The 19,767-nt window shown below is 32.6% G+C and overlaps 1 protein-coding gene across 1 annotated transcript in view; it reads left to right on the top strand.

Annotated features, from left to right (window-relative positions):
• The window catches only part of LOC134684936 (uncharacterized), a 115,354-nt gene that overhangs the window by 31,992 nt on the left and 63,595 nt on the right, over window positions 1–19,767 (top strand). Inside the window, exons 5-12 of the mRNA XM_063544255.1 lie at window positions 402–503; window positions 1,297–1,395; window positions 2,113–2,211; window positions 3,004–3,102; window positions 3,734–3,832; window positions 4,733–4,834; window positions 10,974–11,063; window positions 13,384–13,459. Of these exons, the coding sequence (XP_063400325.1) occupies window positions 402–503; window positions 1,297–1,395; window positions 2,113–2,211; window positions 3,004–3,102; window positions 3,734–3,832; window positions 4,733–4,834; window positions 10,974–11,063; window positions 13,384–13,459 (766 nt within the window). The remainder of the gene's footprint in view (window positions 1–401; window positions 504–1,296; window positions 1,396–2,112; window positions 2,212–3,003; window positions 3,103–3,733; window positions 3,833–4,732; window positions 4,835–10,973; window positions 11,064–13,383; window positions 13,460–19,767) is intronic.

Here is a 19,767-nt window from a genome sequence, read left to right on the forward strand (position 1 = left end):
AATGTTTCTTGAAAAAAGTTTTTTTTTCTCACTTTCATGATTCTTCTTTATCATTGTTAATCAGACAGATTTAATGGACAACTCATATTTGACAGAATTATATAACGTGGGGTCTTATTTTAGTTGTCTTGTCCAGCTGAGTCCATTGATATAAATATTGTTTATGTTTCTAGAAAAAAGTTTTTTTTTTAACCTGACAGTTCTGATGGAAGTTCTGACATCTCACAATAAAACATGTTGTTTATTTGTTGTTTATGTAGAATATAAATACAAGAGTGACTGGTCATTTTATTCAGTTTTGACCACTGATTCATGTGATATATATTTTGTTTATATTTATTACACAACATTGTCCAGTTTATGACACAAGTTTTGATGTCTGTTATATGTTGATATTACAGACTGGAAGGACACCATTAATGTGGGCCGCTGAGGGAGGACACCTGGAGGTAGTGACGTACCTTGTCACTCACGGCAGTCAGTTAGAGGCCACATCCACCATGGTAATGATAGATATAATCACCTTACTCCGACCAAACATCACTTTATACAGAATCTACACAAAATCATGTTGTTAATCAGACAGGTTTAATGGACAACAAATATTTGTTAGAATTATATAAAGTGGGGTCTCATTTTATTCGTAACACAGAACTGAATCAGATAGTAAAGGTTTTATTTTGTTTCCTGACAAAAAATTATTTTGTAAACATCTGATTTTAATGAGAAGTTGATGAGAACAAGTTGTGTTAACATCTTTAGTCAGATAAAATTAATTCTACAGATTTAATGTAAAACATCTTTTAAAAATAACAAATACTTGACAGAATTATATAAAGTGGGGTGTTATTTTTCTTGTCTCTTCGTACTGAATCAGAAAATATAACTTGTTTTAATGTTTCTTGAAAAAAGTTTTTTTTTTTTAACTTTGATCATTCTTCTTAATCATTGTTAATCAGACAGATTTAATGGACAACAAATATTTGACAGAATTATATAAAGTGGGGTCTCATTTTAATTGTCTTGTCCAGCTGAGTCCATTGATATAAATATTGTTTATGTTTCTAGAAAAAAGTTTTTTTTTTAACCTGACAGTTTTGATGGAAGTTCTGACATCTCACAATAAAACATGTTGTTTATTTGTTGTTTATGTAGAATATAAATAAAAGTGTGACTGGTCATTTTATTCAGTTTTGACCACTGATTCATGTGATATATATTTTGTTTATATTTATTACACAACATTGTCCAGTTTATGACACAAGTTTTGATGTCTGTTATATGTTGATATTACAGTATGGACAGACACCATTAATGTTGGCCGCTGTGAGAGGACACCTGGAGGTAGTGATGTACCTCATCAGTCAGGGCAGTCGGTTAGAGGCCAGAGACGTGGTAATGATATATATAATCACCTTACTCTGACTAAACACAACTGTAAAGTGGGGTCTTATTTTTCTTGTCTCTTCGTACTGAATCAGAAGATATCACTTGTTTTAATGTTTCTTGAAAAAAGTATTTTTTTCAACTTTGATCATTCTACTTAATCATTGTTAATCAGACAGATTTAATGGACAACAAATATTTGTTAGAATTATATAAAGTGGGGTCTCATTTTATTCGTAACACAGAACTGAATCAGATAGTTAAGGTTTTATTTTGTTTCCTGAAGAACAATTATTTTATAAACATCTGATTTTAATAAAAAGTTGATGAGAACAAGTTGTGTTAACATCTTTAGTCAGATAATGTTAATTCTACAGATCTAAGGTAAATCATCTTTTTAAAAAAACAAATACTTGACAGAATTATATAAAGTGGGGTCTTATTTTTCTTGTCTCTTCGTACTGAATCAGAAAATATAACTTGTTTTAATGTTTCTTGAAAAAAAGTTTTTTTTTAACCTGACAGTTCTGATGGAAGTTTTGACATCTCACAATAAAACATGTTGTTTATTTGTTGTTTATGTAGAATATAAATACAAGTGTGACTGGTCATTTTATTCAGTTTTGACCACTGATTCATGTGATATATATTTTGTTTATATTTATTACACAACATTGTCCAGTTTATGACACGAGTTTTGATGTCTGTTATATGTTGATATTACAGGGAGGAAGGACACCATTAATGTCAGCCGCTGTTAAAGGACAACTGGAGGTAGTGATGTACCTCGTCAGTCACGGCAGTCAGTTAGAGGCTATAGCCGAGGTAATGATAGATATAATCACCTTACTCTGACCAAACACAACTTTATACAGAATCTACACAAAATCATGTTGTTAATCAGACAGGTTTAATGGACAACAAATATTTGTTAGAATTATATAAAGTGGGGTCTCATTTCATTCGTAACACAGAACTGAATCAGATAGTAAAGGTTTTATTTTGTTTCCTGACGAAAAAATTATTTTGTAAACATTTGATTTTAATGAGAAGTTGATGAGAACAAGTTGTGTTAACATCTTTAGTCAGATAATGTTAATTCTACAGATCTAATGTAAAACATCTTTTAAAAATAACAAACACTTGACAGAATTATATAAAGTGGGGTCTTATTTTTTTTGTCTCTTCGTACTGAATCAGAAAATATAACTTGTTTTAATGTTTCTTGAAAAAAAGTTATTTTTTTAACTTTGATCATTCTTCTTAATCATATCATTAATCAGACAGATTTAATGGACAACAAATATTTGTTAGAATTATATAAAGTGTGGTCTCATTTTAATTGTGTTGTCCAGCTGAGTCCATTGATATAAATATGGTTTATGTTTCTTGAAAAACTTATTTTTAACCTGACAGTTCTGATGGAAGTTCTGACATCTCACAATAAAACATGTTGTTTATTTGTTGTTTATGTAGAATATAAATACAAGTGTGACTGGTCATTTTATTCAGTTTTGACCACTGATTCATGTGATATATATTTTGTTTATATTTATTACACAACATTGTCCAGTTTATGACACAAGTTTTGATGTCTGTTATATGTTGATATTACAGTTGGGAAGGACACCATTAATGTTGGCGGCTGGGAGAGGACACCTGGAGGTGGTGATGTACCTCGCCAGTCTCCGCAGTCAGTTAGAGGCTTCAGACTGGGTAATGATAGATATAATCACCTTACTCTGAACAAACACAACTTTATACAGAATCTACACAAAATCATCTTGTTAATCAGACAGGTTTAATGGTCAACAAATATTTGTTAGAATTATATAAAGTGGGGTCTCATTTTATTCGTAACACAGAACTGAATCAGATAGTAAAGGTTTTATTTTGTTTCCTGACGAAAAATTATTTTGTAAACATCTGATTTTAATGAGAAGTTGATGAGAACAAGTTGTGTTAACATCTTTAGTCAGATAATGTTCATTCTACAGATCTAATGTAAAACATCTTTTAAAAATAACAAATACTTGACAGAATTACATTAAGTGGGGTCTTATTTTTCTTGTCTTTTTGTACTGAATCAGAAAATATAACTCGTTTTAATGTTTCTTGAAAAAAGTTTTTTTTTTTAACCTGACAGTTCTGATGGAAGTTCTGACATCTCACAATAAAACATGTTGTTTATTTGTTGTTTATGTAGAATATAAATACAAGTGTGACTGGTCATTTTATTCAGTTTTGACCACTGATTCATGTGATATATATTTTGTTTATATTTATGACACAACATTGTCCAGTTTATGACACAAGTTTTGATGTCTGTTATATGTTGATATTACAGAGAGGAATGACACCATTACTGTGGGCGGCTGGGGGAGGACACCTGGAGGTAGTGACGTACCTCGTCACTCACGGCAGTCAGTTAGACGTCACAGACAGGGTAATGATAGATATAATCACCTTAATCTGACCAAACACAACTTTATACAGAATCTACACAAAATTATGTTGTTAATCAGACAGATTTAATGGACAACAAATTTTTGTTAGAATTATATAAAGTGGGGTCTCATTTTATTCGTAACACAGAACTGAATCAGATAGTAAAGGTTTTATTTTGTTTCCTGACAAAAAATTATTTTGTAAACATCTGATTTTAATGAGAAGTTGATGAGAACAAGTTGTGTTAACATCTTTAGTCAGATAATGTTAATTCTACAGATCTAATGAAAAACATCTTTTAAAAATAACAAATACTTGACAGAATTATATAAAGTGGGTCCTTATTTTTCTTGTCTCTTCGTACTGAATCTGAAAATATAACTTGTTTTTATGTTTCTTGAAAAAAGTAATTTTTTTTTAACTTTGATCTTTCTACTGAATCATTGTTAATCAGACAGGTTTAATGGAGACCTTATATTTGACAGAACTATATAAAGTGGGGTCTTATTTTTCTTGTGTCTTCGTACTGAATCAGAAATTATAACTTGTTTTAATGTTTCTTGAAATTTTTTTTTTTTTTCAACTTTGATTATTCTACTGAATCAACATAAAATCATGTTGTTAATCAAACATGTTAAATGGACAACAAATACTTGTTAGACTTATATTAAATGGGGTTTGCTATTATTTTTTCCTGTTTTGTAGAACTGAATCAGAAAATATATATTTAGCATGTTTAGTTTATATATCTTAATCTACCATTTATCAGTTTACACAAATATAATTGAATATTTTTTTACCAGATGTTATATTTCTTACATTTTGATAAATTGTTTGACTCCTCTCTTGATTTATTATCACACACCATTAACATGTTTATATTTTTATATTGTTATAGGATGGCCGAACAGCTTTACATTGTGCTGCTCAGTATGGACGGATTAATACAACAAAATGGTTAATAGATCAAGAATGCAGTCCTTGGGTGAAAACAAAAAAGGTAATATTCAGTTTTCTATACCTACATGAAGTTATTTTCTTTCAGAACGCCAGGTCATTCTTTTTCAGAATCAACCCGGACGATATCATGTTTCAATGATATATGTTCCAAGGCATACAATAATTACCTGTATAAGGTCATTATTTTCCTTGATAAACATACAGTCTATGATTTACTTCACAACTTTATTCGTCTTATAGTTTTTTGATGCCGATTTGGAAATTTGTTTTTTTAAAGATCAATCGATAATAGGTGTAAAAGAAACTTTAATTGTAGTCCTGCAGTTTAATTTTAGAAACAAATAACGTGAAGTTTTGTTGATTTATCGCTACAATAAACATGATAAAGAAACATTTTCATATACATGTGATGAATTTTAATGTAGACTTTCATAAAATAAATCCAGATTTAACATATTCGTGTGTAATATTTTGAAAATCTAATTGAGTCAAATTGAATAGGTTGATGGATTTTTGGTTGCTTGCTTAACGTCCAGTGCCAAATATTTCATGCATGTTCAGAACTATACACACTGAATAGGAAATCATACTGTGACCTACATGTATTTATATTCGTCTTCGTGTCAGTTCTTAACTTTTTAAAATTTATATATACATTTTACTCTATCAAATGAGCAAATAATAAGATAATCTTACATTCTATTGAATAACATTAACGTAACTCACGCGAGAGTCGGTTGCGGAGGGTATTTAATTATATACTGATTATCTTTTAATAAAATGTATTTCTATTCAAAAGACAATCTTTTTTTCATTTTTCATTCGATTCAAGTAAAGTTGTTAAAAAAATAATCACTTTTCCGCGATAGAAATAACAAAACAAATAGAAAATAAAACTTTCCATAAGCTAAGTGGTAAACCTGTATACAGTTTTGTTGCTTGGTCGTATCTGTCATATTGGTTTTTCGAAAATTGTTTTGTACTAAATTGGGTTCCTTAGTTTTCTCAATTCAAATTGTTTCATTTCAGGATCTTTTATAGTCGACTCGACGGTATGGGTTTTTATACGACTGTAGAAATGTTGCGGTCGTATATTGGTATCACGTCGTCTTTGTCATCGTCGTCCGAAGACACATGGGTTACCGGACAATAACTTTTGTTTAAGTGTATGGATTTGTATTAAATTTTACAATAAGGTTAATGACCACAAAAGGAAGGTTGGGATTGATTTTGGGGGTTATGGTCCTAACAGTTCAGGAATTAGACGCCAAAATGGGGCCCAAACAAGCATTTTTCTAGTTTCCAGACAATAACTTGTGAAATGATGTAAGGATCTCTTTGAAATTATACCACAAGTTACCATATCACAAAGGGATGGTAAGAATTTGCTTTGGGGGGTTATGGCTCAAACTGTTTAGGAATTAGGGGTAAACAAGGGAGAAAGCAAAGGTTTCCAGGTTAATGGACAATTACTTAAGTACAAAACATAATTTGAAAGCAGTGTAGGGAGGTAATTCAAACACATATTATCAAATTACCTCCCTTACACTGCTTAAGAAATGTATTGTCTTTAGGTGATTAGCTGTCAATTTTATTTTAGACAGGGGCGGATCCAGGAACTCGATGTCTGGAGGGGCACCATGAACAATTTTTTTTTTTAATATAAATATATATAATAAATATGTGCGAGTGTGAGTGGGTGCTAGGTTTGTTTTGTTTGGTTTTTTTTTTTTTTTTTTTTTGTGTTTTTTTTGTGGGGGGGGGGGGGGGGGGGGGGGGTCAGATCATCGTTTCTGTATTTCGATATGTTTTAAGTTTTTTTTACTTTTTCACTTTACTGCCAATTGATCTTTATTATATTCAACCTAAACATGCATCAAATATTTGCCACTGGACGTTTAACAACAATGCAACAATCAAACACTATTTTCTTTATATTTCATCACCTCTATATTCTTTTATCTATATGTTTTGGCCTCACTTCCAGACTTACTTTTTTGCACATTATTCTAATATCTGCAAAACACCTTCATATCTTCATAAATGGTGACCTTTTGCATAGCCTCATACATGTACATGGTAATTGAAACAAGAACAATAAAAACAATATAACTGCATCCTTCGGCTTTGAGAGAAATGTGTAAGTCCTAGATTCTGTTACAAACTTAATTTTAACGAAAATCAAATAGCATTTTATTGATGATTATTTAATAGGAAATGTCAGTTAATTTTTCCTAGACGGGGGAAGGCATTAGGGGAAAGGGGAGGGGGAGTAAAACGAATTGTTAATTTCCCTTGAAAATAAGAGGGGAATGAAATATGACATTCCGTTTAAAAAACATATCTTCTAAGTTATCAAAAAATAAACAGTTTAATTTGTTGCTGAATAAATTCACAAAAACAAAGTTTGGGAAAAAAACGTACATTTACAGGAAATGTTTGTACCTATTCTTCAAATACACAGATCAGAAGTTTCACCTGGTAATCGATCTTAATCGGTATTGTATTATAAACCAATACAAATTTGTACTATTCCAATCAACATGTAAATGTATTTTACATAAAAGCTTTTTCATAAAGACATTACACACAGGTGTCAATATTTACACACCCACCGATAAGTTGACATAAATCACGCATGGGGACGCTGATATTAATTAAGGGCCACTTTAAGAAGTCTAATGAAGCTGTGACAATTTCCGCACTAGATAAGAAGTTTCAGTAACAATAAAATTATGTTAGAAAAAAAAATGTTGACCTGAACTGGGGGGGGGGGGGGGGGGGGGGCACGTGCATGATCATGATGTCATTTTCTATTTTAAAAAATAATTGATTTTAGCCATGATTATCATGATTATGTATGTGAAGGAATTTTATTTTTAGATATTACTATTTAATGTTGCTGATGGAGGCTTTTTAATTTTAGGCATGATCATGATGTCATTTTCTATTTTAATACTGTTAATACTGATGTATTTAAAAGGGTTTTTGTGGTTGCAAAGTCCTAGCTGTCAATTTATTTTTAGAAGTTTCTTTTAAATGCTGATGAAAGAAATTTATTTTTTGATATTACTATTAATTGTTGCTGATGAAGTTTTTTGTCGAACCTGCAACTGTTGTTGCAGAAAGTTTGACTTAGGGATAGTGATGTGGCGGCGGCTACGGTGGATTTAGCTAACTTCTTAAAAGCTTTATGTTTTAGAAGGTAGAAGACCTGGATGCTTCATACTCTGTATTTATGGTTTCATGGTTCAGTGGTAATAGTTAAGTTTTTGTGTTTTGGACTGTTTTTCTTATACTGTTTGCAATAGGTTTACTATATTTGGTGTATGGAATAATTGTAAGGTGTACATGTCTAGCTGTATGGAATTATTTTATGATCTATATGTCAGTTGACAGGTTTTATTTGACCTTGACCTCATTTTCACGGTTCATTGCTCAGTGTTATTTTTTTGTGTTTTGGTCTGTTTATCTTCAACTATAAGCAATAGGTCAACTTTATGTGTTGTATAGAAGAATTGTTGGCTGTACATGTCTGTCTGGCATGGTTATTCAAACCTTGACCTCATTTGCATGGTTCATCTGTCAATGTTTAGTTTTCTTGGTTAATGTTAAGTTTATGTGACAGTTGTATTAAAGCTTTACATTTAGGACTATCAACATAATATCAATGATTAGTAAAGAAGGCGAGACATTTCAGTGTATTCACTCTTGTTAATTTTAGCCATAACTATGATGTCATTTTCTATTTTAATACTTTTATTATGTTTATGATGTACAAATGTATTTAAATGGGCTTTTATAGTTAAAAAAAAAAAGCATTTTTCTAATTTCCAGACAGTAACTTGTCATGCTTGTGATTAAGTGTATGGATCTCTCTAAAATTGTACTAAAACGTTCCATACTTCAAAGCAAAGGCTGCAATTAAGTTTGATGGTTAATGCTAAAAGGGGGATTCAAAAAGTTTGGGGGGAAGTGGGGTTTCCAATTTTTTTTTAAAAGGGTTCATATTTTTTTTTTCAAAATTTTCAAAATTTCAAATCTTTGAAAAGTTTCAAGAAGAAATCTTCAATTGCACAGTATTGTGCATTAGATTTGTAAAATCTTTAACCCATTTATTTTGTGTCAGAAACCTATATTATGTCAAAAATTTGATCACAATCCAAATTCAGATAGTATCAAGCTTGAATATTGTGTCCAAATTTGCCCCAACTGTTGAGGGTTCGACCACTGTGGTCGTATAAGGCTGCGCTCAGCGAGGCATTTTATTATCATTGTTGAAGGTCGTACGATTGCCTATAATTGCTTACATTTAAATCATATGAACTTTGGTGAATAGTTGTCTGATTGGCAATCATACCACATCTCCTTATTGTTGAGCCTGCGACTTTTGTCGCAGAAAGCTCGATATAGGGATAGTAATCCGGCGGCGGTGTTAACTAACTTCTTAAAAGCTTTATATTTTAGACGATGGAAGACCTTGATGCTTCATACTTTGTATATAGATGCCTTATGTTACGAAGTTTCCGTCTGTGACATGTCCATTGTCCTTGACCTCATTTTCATGGTTCAGTGACTACTTGAAAAAAAATAGAGATTTTTTGTAATGTTAATTTCTCTCTTTATTATGAGTAATACGATAACTATATTTGGTATGTGCGTACCTTGCAAGGTCCTCATGCCCGTCAGACAGTTTTCCTTTGACCTCGACCTCATTTCAGGGATCAGTAAACAAGGTTAAGTTTTAGTGGTCAAGATCATATCTCAGATACTATAAGCAATAGGTCTAGTATATTTGGTGTATAGAAGGATTGTATCATGTCCAACGATATTCCCGTGCTTGCATTTCCTATCATGATTTTCTTGATAGAGGGTTACTGCTCACAAGGAAGCTATTAAACCAAGAGTTCCAAATGGTGAAGTTGAAATCATCCCTTCGTAAATTTTACGGACGCCATCACGAGTTGGTTGACCGTTATGGAATAACCGTTTCACAAATGATATCAGATATGTTCCTTATGTTGTAACTACAATCCCCTTCCCTTTCATGAATTTGACCTACTGAGTTAGACTATTTACCGGATTTGTAATCACATAAGCAACACGACGGGTGCCGCATGTGGAGCAGGATCTGTTTACCCTTCCGGAGCACCTGAGATCACCCCTAGATTTTGGTGGGGTTCGTGTTGTTTATTCTTTAGTTTTCTATGTTGTGTCATGTGTACTATTGTTTTCTGTTTGTCTTTTTCATTTTTAGCCATGGCGTTGTCAGTTTGTTTTAGATTTACGAGTTTGACTGTCCCTTTGGTATCTTTTGTCCCTCTTTTGTCTTCTGACCTTGGCCTCATTTTCATAGTTCAGTGGTTACAGTTAAGTTTTTGTGTTTTGGTCTGTTTTTCTTATACTTTATGCAATATGTCTACTATATTTGGTGTATGGAATGATTGTAAGGTATACATGTCCAACTGGCAGGTGTCATCTAACTTCGACCTCATTTTCTTGGTTCAGTGGACTAAGTTAAGTTTTTGAGTTTTGGTCTTTTTTCTAATACTATATGCAGTAAGTCAACTATATTTGGTGTATGGACATATTTTATGATGTACATGTCAGTCTCACAGGTTTTATTTGACCTTGACCTCATTTACACGGTTCATTGCTCAGTGTTAAGTTTATGTGTTTCGGTCTGTTTTTCTAAAATTATAAGCAATAGGTCAACTTTATTTGTTGTATGGAAGGATTGTAAGCTGTTCATGTCTGCCTGGCATGGTTCATCTGACCTTGACCTCATTTTCACGATTCATTGGTCAATGTTTAGCTTTCGTGGTTAAGTCTGTTTCTTAGTAACTATAAGCAATAGGTCAACTATATTTAGTGTATTGAATGATTGTAAGGTGTTCATGTATTTCTTGTTTGGTTTATATGACCTTGACTTCATTTTCTTGGATCATGTTAAGTTTATGTAATAGTTGTAGTAAAGCTTTCATTTAGGACTATCAACCTAATATCAATGGTTAGTAAAGAAAACGAGACATTTCTTTACAATTTTTGTTCATGTATCTCTTTATTATGTCACTTCATATTTGTTGTTGGTTTAGGTTGACTGGATTTATGTCAAGTATTGTATAGGTAAAATTAGTACAACAATTGCCTATTATTTATAGTTTTTGATTGTATTTCAGGGTGAGACTCCTTATGATATGGTAACAATAGAAAGCGATGATTCTGAAGAGATAAAAAGGAAGAAGAAAGAAGTGATGGACTTCCTAAAGGTAAATATTCTGTCTTAATTAATAAGAGATATTTACAAATATGTTGACAGATTGTTAGAGACACACCAGACTTGGTACATTGAAGTTACAATAAAACGGTTGCCTGTTGTTTTCAATGTCATTGTAGTATTTCATGTATTTGTTGTCAGTTAACAATGTACCCGGCAAGTTGACAATTCCAAGCTTGTTGCCTAATATAGATGTTGGCATATGCGAAAGACAAATGTTTGAAATCAGTGTCTCATCTGTTGGATGTCTCTTATTTTTTGTTTCATCAGCTGGCTATCTCCTAGGTATAAACATCACATCATCTCCTTTTATGTATATATAATGTGTATCTCTGTGCGGAAAGTTGATTTACATGTTTATGCAAATATGTAATAATCATATACTAAAACAAAAAGCACATCTTAACAAAATGTTTAGTATGCTGTCAACCTGTGTATAGATTTTAAAGCTTTCAGTATGTAGCGGGTAGACAAAACCACCTACATAGATAAAACCTCTATGAAATGAGTAAACTCAGTAACGTTAACTCTCCTGCACATATTTTTTAAATTACATTCAAAAACAAATAAATCACATCATTAAATAGGCCGTGTGCAGTGAATTTTACTCACGTGTGATATGGCTTAGAAGGAAAACAATTACTGTGGCGATTAAACATGTGGTAAAGATGTCAGACCACCAATTCATTCACTCCAATTAAGAATGTAAAGTTATATACTAAAGTAGTCCTTCCCTAAAAAAAATATCCTTTTGGAGTCATTGTTTACTTAAACTAAACCAACAAATTTGCAGAAATGAAATTTTTTTGTGAAAGAGAAATATATTTAAACCATTTTTAGACATAATTTACTTGCCAATGAGTTTGCATTAAAAACTGAGGATTAATGCACTCCATGCTATATTTATTTAAGATTTCCAGAAAAACCAGGGGCTATGTTTAGTAGTTACCTTCGGTCATTGGTATTTTACTACAAGACATTAAACATGAATTATAAATGGCAGGTAGAAAGATTATTCATGTTTGATTCAGTATACTAAGAGTAACACCTGCTTTCTACGAAGTTAAAAATATTATAAAGCTGTAAATGTTGAAAAAATTGTTGGAATAGACAGGCTCTGACAAGGATTTCGAATTAGTGATCTGACACCTTTAAAGAAATAAACATGGTATCACAAAAATCAGAAAACAGCCTAACACCAGAATTTGTCCTTTCTTTTGCAATTAAACAATGGGAGAAATAAAAACAAATATAGTAACACATACTTTAAGAAATTATGTATTTTCTCCATTATGATTATGGTAGATAAAACTACTGTTTTTAACTTGGCAAAATGTTGAAAGAAATCAAAATAAATAAATAAACATAAACCTAAATTATTTGAAAAAGAAAGAATATTACAAAATTTTAGTAAAATTTTATTTGTTGTCCCTTATTTTACTTATTCAGATTGATGATTCCAATCGCCGTAAAACAACCATGTCTGTGGTCTTTTATTCCCTCTTTCTCCATAAAGACTGGTTGTCAGAATAATTTGTCTGACGTGTGTATTTCTTGATCTTGTGCATTTCCAAACATTATGTGCAAATTATGGGCAAGTTTGAAATTGTTCTTACAATCTTTATTGTCAGTGGCAAAAATAGGTCTTTAGGATAGATATAAGATGTGGTATCGATTGGCAATGAGACAACTCTTCACAAGAGACCAAATGACCCAGAAATTAACAATGAAAGGTCACTCTACTTAGGAGATAACTGTATTGTATTTTAAGCCTATCGCAAATTGAGTTTACCTAGCGACGCGGAGCGGAGATAGGTAAACGGATATTTGCGACAGTAAAATCAAGTTTTACGAAGGCCAAGCTTAAAATACAATACAGTTATCTCCATTCTAATGTCATATATTAACATAAATTTCATTTAATAAATGTTTTGGCTTGAAAATGCCATAAATGAAAAAGTCCGCGAAACTGTTGCATCGTCTTTAGCATTTAAACAATATGACGTCATATGTATGCTCTGGTTGTCAAACATGAATACTTAACGTATTTCTACCTTTCGTACGCTTCAGAATGGTTTCAATATAGACAAAAAGATTTTGAGGCTCAGAATGTGACTATTTTGTTTATTTTTTGAGAAATTACGAGGAAATTGCATACCCAAAACATATCAGAATTCAAAATGGTGGCTTTCTTAGTTACGGACTGGTAGAACGTGGAATCTAACCCCTCAAAATATTTGTCAACGTCCAATGAAAATTGTCGTTACAAACTTATTGCATTAGACTATTTATTACATGTTTTTCTTTTGTAGACTGTCATGTCAAAGACATCCCAAGAATTGACTCCTGACAAGCAATCAAAGGAACCTGTAGCACCAGTAGTTGGAGGTAATCATCTAATATTAATTATTCAGATACTGGCTGAAATAATAATTACTTGTTTCTAATCACGGAGACCTTGATGTCTGCTAACAATGGCGGTACTATCATGTCTACTGGTTCATCATACAAGGCAATTGTCTATGTTAATTATTGTATATACTGGCTGGAATGACATGAATGATGTATTGTTACTTATTTCTTATATATGGAAACCTTGATATCTGCATATCACCTGTATAATGTTAAAAAAAAATAACATTAATAGGAAAAGTAAAGTAGGCTATTGATGAAGATTGATTGATTACAGATCATATTAACCTTAACATAAACTTCTCTCATTCTCATCCGATTTAGGGACTGTGGAATATTTATATGAGGGTGGGGCCGGTTCTTTCCTCAACCTGTTGATTACAGATCACAATAACCTTAAATTCATTCTCACCCGATTTATATAACATTCTCAACCTGTTCAGTTGACAACCAAATCCAGCCATCGGCTCAACTGGATTTTACAGAATAAGTAGTTTTTGGCAAATTAATACATTGACCTATAGACAGATAGACACATTGACCAGTTGACCTATTAACAAATGGAAATATTGATCAATTGACACATTGGCAGATCAGCATATCAAAATTGAGGTATCAAATTCAAACATCGACACAATGATTAGTTGACACATTAACAAACTGACATATTGCTACATTGACAATTCTAAAGCTTTTTACACATTGAGAGATCTACACAAAATCATACTCATACATTGATATATTGCTATGTTGACACACTGACAGATCATATAAAAAACAAGATGTGGTATGATTGCCAATAAAACAACTCTTCATAAGAGACCAAATGACACAGAAATTAACAACTATAGATCACTGTACAACCTTCAACAATAAGCAAAGCCCATCCCGCATAGTCAGCTATAAAAGGCCCTGAAGTGACAAATGTAATTCAATTCAAACGAGAAAACTAACAGCCTAAATTATGTACAAAATAATGAACGAAAAACAAATATGTAACACATCAACAAACGACAACCACTGAATTACAGGATCCTGACTTTGGACAGGCACATACATACAGAATATGGAGGGGTTAAACATGTTAGCGGGATCCCAAACCTCCCCTAACCTTGGACAGTTGTGTTACAGTACAACATAAGAAAGAACTATAAAAATTAGTTGTAAAAGGCAACACATTACCAGATTTATACATCAACACATTGACATATCGACACACTGACAGATCGACACATAAACAGGCTCATACATCAACACATTAACAGATGGATTCATCAACACATAAACATATCGTCAAATTGACATTTCAACACATTAACAGATTCATATATCAACACATTGACACATTTTAACACATACAGATTAACACATTAATAGACTGAAACATCATATCACTGACAGATCAACACATTAACAGACTTATACATCATAACACTGACAGATCAACACATTAACAGACTTCTACATCATCACACTAAAAGATCAACACATTAACAGACTTCTACATCATCACACTGACAGATCAACACATTAACAGACTTCTACAACATAACACTGACAGATCAACACATTAACCGACTTCTACATCCTCACACTGACAGATCAACACATTAACAGACTTCTACATCATAACACTGACAGATCAACTCATTAACAGACTTCTACAACATAACACTGACAGATCAACACATTAACAGACTTCTACATCATAACACTGACATATCAACACATTAAAAGACTTCTACATCATCACACTGACAGATCAACACATTAACAGACTTACACATCATCACACTGACATATTAACACATTAAAAGACTTCTACATCATCACACTGACAGATCAACACATTAACAGACTTCTACATCATAACACTGACAGATCAACACATTAACAGACTTCTATATCATCACACTGACAGATCAACACATTAACAGACTTCTACATCATCACACTGACAGATCAACACATTAACAGACTTCTACATCATCACACTGACAGATCAACACATTAACAGACTTACACATCATCACACTGACAGATCAACACATTAACAGACTTGTACATCATCACACTGACAGATCAACACATTAACAGACTTACACATCATCACACTGACAGATCAACACATTAACAGACTTCTACATCATCACACTGACAGATCAACACATAAACAGACCTATATCATCACACTGACAGATCAACACATTAACAGACTTCTACATCATCACACTGACAGATCAACAGATTAACAGACTTCTACATCATCACACTGACAGATCAACAAATTAACAGACTTCTACATCATCACACTGACAGATCAACACATTAACAGACTTCTACAACATCACACTGACAGATCAACACATTAACAGATTTATACATCATCACACTGACAGATCAACACATTAACAGACTTCTACATCATCACACTGACAGATCAACACATTAACAGATTTATACATCATCACACTGACAGATCAACACATTAACAGACTTTTACATCAACACACTGAGAGATCAACAACAAACTTTTACATCATCACACTGACAGATCAACACATCAACAGACTTCTACATCATCACACTGACAGATCAACACATTAACAGACTTCTACATCATCACACTGACAGATCAACATATTAACAGACTTCTACATCATCACACTGACAGATCAACACATTAACAGACTTCTACATCATCATGCTGACATATCAACACATTAACAGATGTATACATCATTACACTGACAGATCAACACATTAACAGACTTGTACATCATAACATTGACAGATCAACACATTAACAGACTTGTACATTATAACACTGACAGATCAACACATTAACAGACTTATACATCATCACACTGACAGATCAACACATTAACAGACTTCTACATCATCACACTGACAGATCAACATATAAACATACTTCTACATCATCACACTCACAGATCAACACATTAACAGACTTCTACATCATCACACTGACAGATGAACACATTAACAAACTTCCACATCATCACACTGACAGATCAACACATAGACAAGCAGACACTCAAACAGATTTAACACATTGGCATATCGAAACACTGACAGTATATACATAAAACATAGCTGAGAGGGTGATAGAGCAGATTGGTACCCCAAGAAAACATTGTCAACCGCTGCAAAGCCAAGGTTGACAATACTTTTTCGATGGGTACCAATCTATCACCATCACAGCTATGTGTTATTTCATTACTATACTGAATGTCCTATCATTATTGTCTTTTACAGACGCATTTTATTCAAAAGTATTTTCCATGACGTCACGTTCATAACAACGTAACGGATATTAGAAAAATCAACAGAACTTCAGCAAGATGTTTTTTGTTTTTTTTTACAGTTAAATAATAGAATCTAAGCCAAAAAATAGAACTTAAGCATTGTCTTTAATAACTTGATGTAAATTCAATTCATTGTCTTTTAAATAATTGATTTTTGATTGGTCTGGACGAGAGGGTGGGATTCAAAACAATTGTCCCCCACTCAGTCATGTGATAAAGTAAATTAACACCCTGGTATTAGCCAATCAAAATATGGCATTTTAACGTGAAGTATAATAAATATACATATTAACCGACTCCTACATTAACACATTAACATATTGACACACTGACATGTCAACACATTAACAGACTCAAACAGATGCATTCATTAACACAGACATATCGACAAACTGACATTTCAACACATTAACAGATACATATATCAACACATTACCATATTGACACACTTACAAATTAGCATATTGACAGACTCAAACAGCAACACATTGACAGACTCAAACAGCAACACATTGACGTATCAACTCATAAACAGATCAACACATTAACATACTCAAACATGAACAAGTTGACATTTCAACATATCAACATTTGATCAACACTCTGACAGATTAAAACATTAACATACTCATTTATTGTTTTGATGACAGAGAGATCGCTGGCATCAAACTTCTAATTATGGCTATAAGCCCACTGTGGCTTGATAGGAAATATGTCACAAGGCATTGCTTTATATCACACATCTCCTGTATCATAAGAATAAGACCAGTGTGACTTTATTGGAAATATGCCAAAAGGTCTTGCTGTATATCACACATCTCTTGTATCATAAGAATAAGACCACAGTGACTTTAAAGGAAATATGTCACAAGACATTGCCGTATATCATACATCTCCTTTATCATAAGAATATGACCACAGTGACTTTATAGGAAATATGACACATGTTTTTGGAGATCTCAACCCTCCCCTATAAATCGAGCCAATGTAGAAAAAACAAACGCACAATAGTACGCACAGTAAAACTCAGTTTAAGAGAAGTCCGAGTCCGATGTTAGAAGATGTAACACCAAAAAATAAACAAAATGACAATAATACAAAAATAACAAAAGACTACTAGCAGTTACTGACATGCCAGCTCCAGACTTCAATTAAACTTATTGAAAGATTATGTCTTCATCATTTGAATATCAAGCACATTCCCTCCCGTTTAGGTTTAATATTATACCATCATAAAATATATGAGAAGAACATAACCCGTTTCATGCCAACAACTGGTTTTATAATAAATGTGTTTAATTCCGATGCAAAGACCCTATAAGTGAATCAATATTTAGCTTCCCATTATTGTTATTTTTAGCTTTATTCAAAGTAAGTTCAACATGATAAATTTCTTTAGTATACATACTGAAGTCGGCATTATTGACATGATTGAGGGCCAATATATCATCCAAATATCTAAAAGTATTGTTAAATTTTTGCATCAGATGGGTTACTTGCTCATTTTAGTCATAAATTGTAACTCATAACAGTACAAAAACAGGTCCGCAACAAGTGGTGCACCGTAAGTCCCCATTGGAATTCCAATGATTTGACGATATACGGAATCTCCAAAGCAAACAAATGGACCCATTGGTGGGCATAGACAAAATATGTCCACCCAATTCCAATGCTCACTGTTTGCACGTCGAAATGTTCACCACGACTGTAGACTGTATGCTTTGTCAAATGTGTAATCACAATTTGAATTAAGAGCTCTACCAAAATAAAATGATGTGTATATACTTGCCCCAATTTCAGAGTTAGACCTATGTAGTCCTGTGGAGCATTTATTTAATTTGGAAAACATCACACATTACCAATTCAGTTAGCATTATTTCCCAGTTAAATGATATTTTTAACCAATAGTGGTCTATGCATTGACATTCAGTTTTCTCAGATGCTTGTTTTTTTCGTTTTTTTTATTTGTCCTGCATAATCGAGATGTGTTATGATACATCCTTGTCCGTCTTTCTGTTCACTTTAATGCCTCTCTGTCTGTTTAGAGAATGACAATGCATTAATTAAATGCAACAAAACATTTATGCAATATTCGAATTGATTGAACAAATCTTCACTTTGGTTTTCAAAATTGTGTGTGACTGTCGTTGCATAGTAACTGTACGTCAGATGAATGTCAGTTTTTTTATTCTCATATCGTGCTTTTACTTTTTAGCTCATCTGACCTGAAAGGTCAAGTGAGCTTTTCTCATCACTTGGCGTCCGTCGTCCGTCGTCCGTAAACTTTTACAAAAATATTTTCCTCTGAAACTACTTGGCCAAATTCTACCAAACTTGGCCACAATCATCCTTGGGGTATGTAGTTTAAAAAATGTGTGGCGTGACCCGTAAAACCTACCAAGATGGCCGCCATGGCTAAAAATAGAATATAGGGGTAAAATGCAGTTTTTGGCTTATAACTCAAAAACCAAAGCATTTAGAGCAAATCTGACATGGGGTAAAATTGTTTATCAGGTGAAGATCTATCTGCCCTGAAATTTTCAGATGAATCAGACAACCCATTGTTGGGTTGCTGCCCCTAAATTTGTAATTTTAAGGAAATTTTACTGTTTTTGGTTATTATCTTGAATATTATTATAGATGGAGATAAACTGTAAACCGCAATAATGTTCAGCAAAGTAAGATTTACAAATAAGTCAACATGACCAAAATGGTCAGTTGACCCCTTTAGGAGTTATTGCCCTTTATAGTCAATTTTTAACAATTTTTCGTAAATATCCATGATCTTTTACAAAAATCATCTCCTCTGAAACTACCGGGCCAAATTAATCCAAACTTGGCCACAATCATCATTGATGTTTGAAAAGTTGTGTTTTTTGACCCGGCCAATCAACCAAGATGGCTGCCACGGCTTAAAATAGAACATGGAGGTTAAATGCAGTTTTTGGTTATTAC

Source organism: Mytilus trossulus, chromosome 9 (assembly GCF_036588685.1).
Source record: "Mytilus trossulus isolate FHL-02 chromosome 9, PNRI_Mtr1.1.1.hap1, whole genome shotgun sequence".
Classification (NCBI taxonomy): Eukaryota; Metazoa; Mollusca; class Bivalvia; order Mytilida; family Mytilidae; genus Mytilus; species Mytilus trossulus.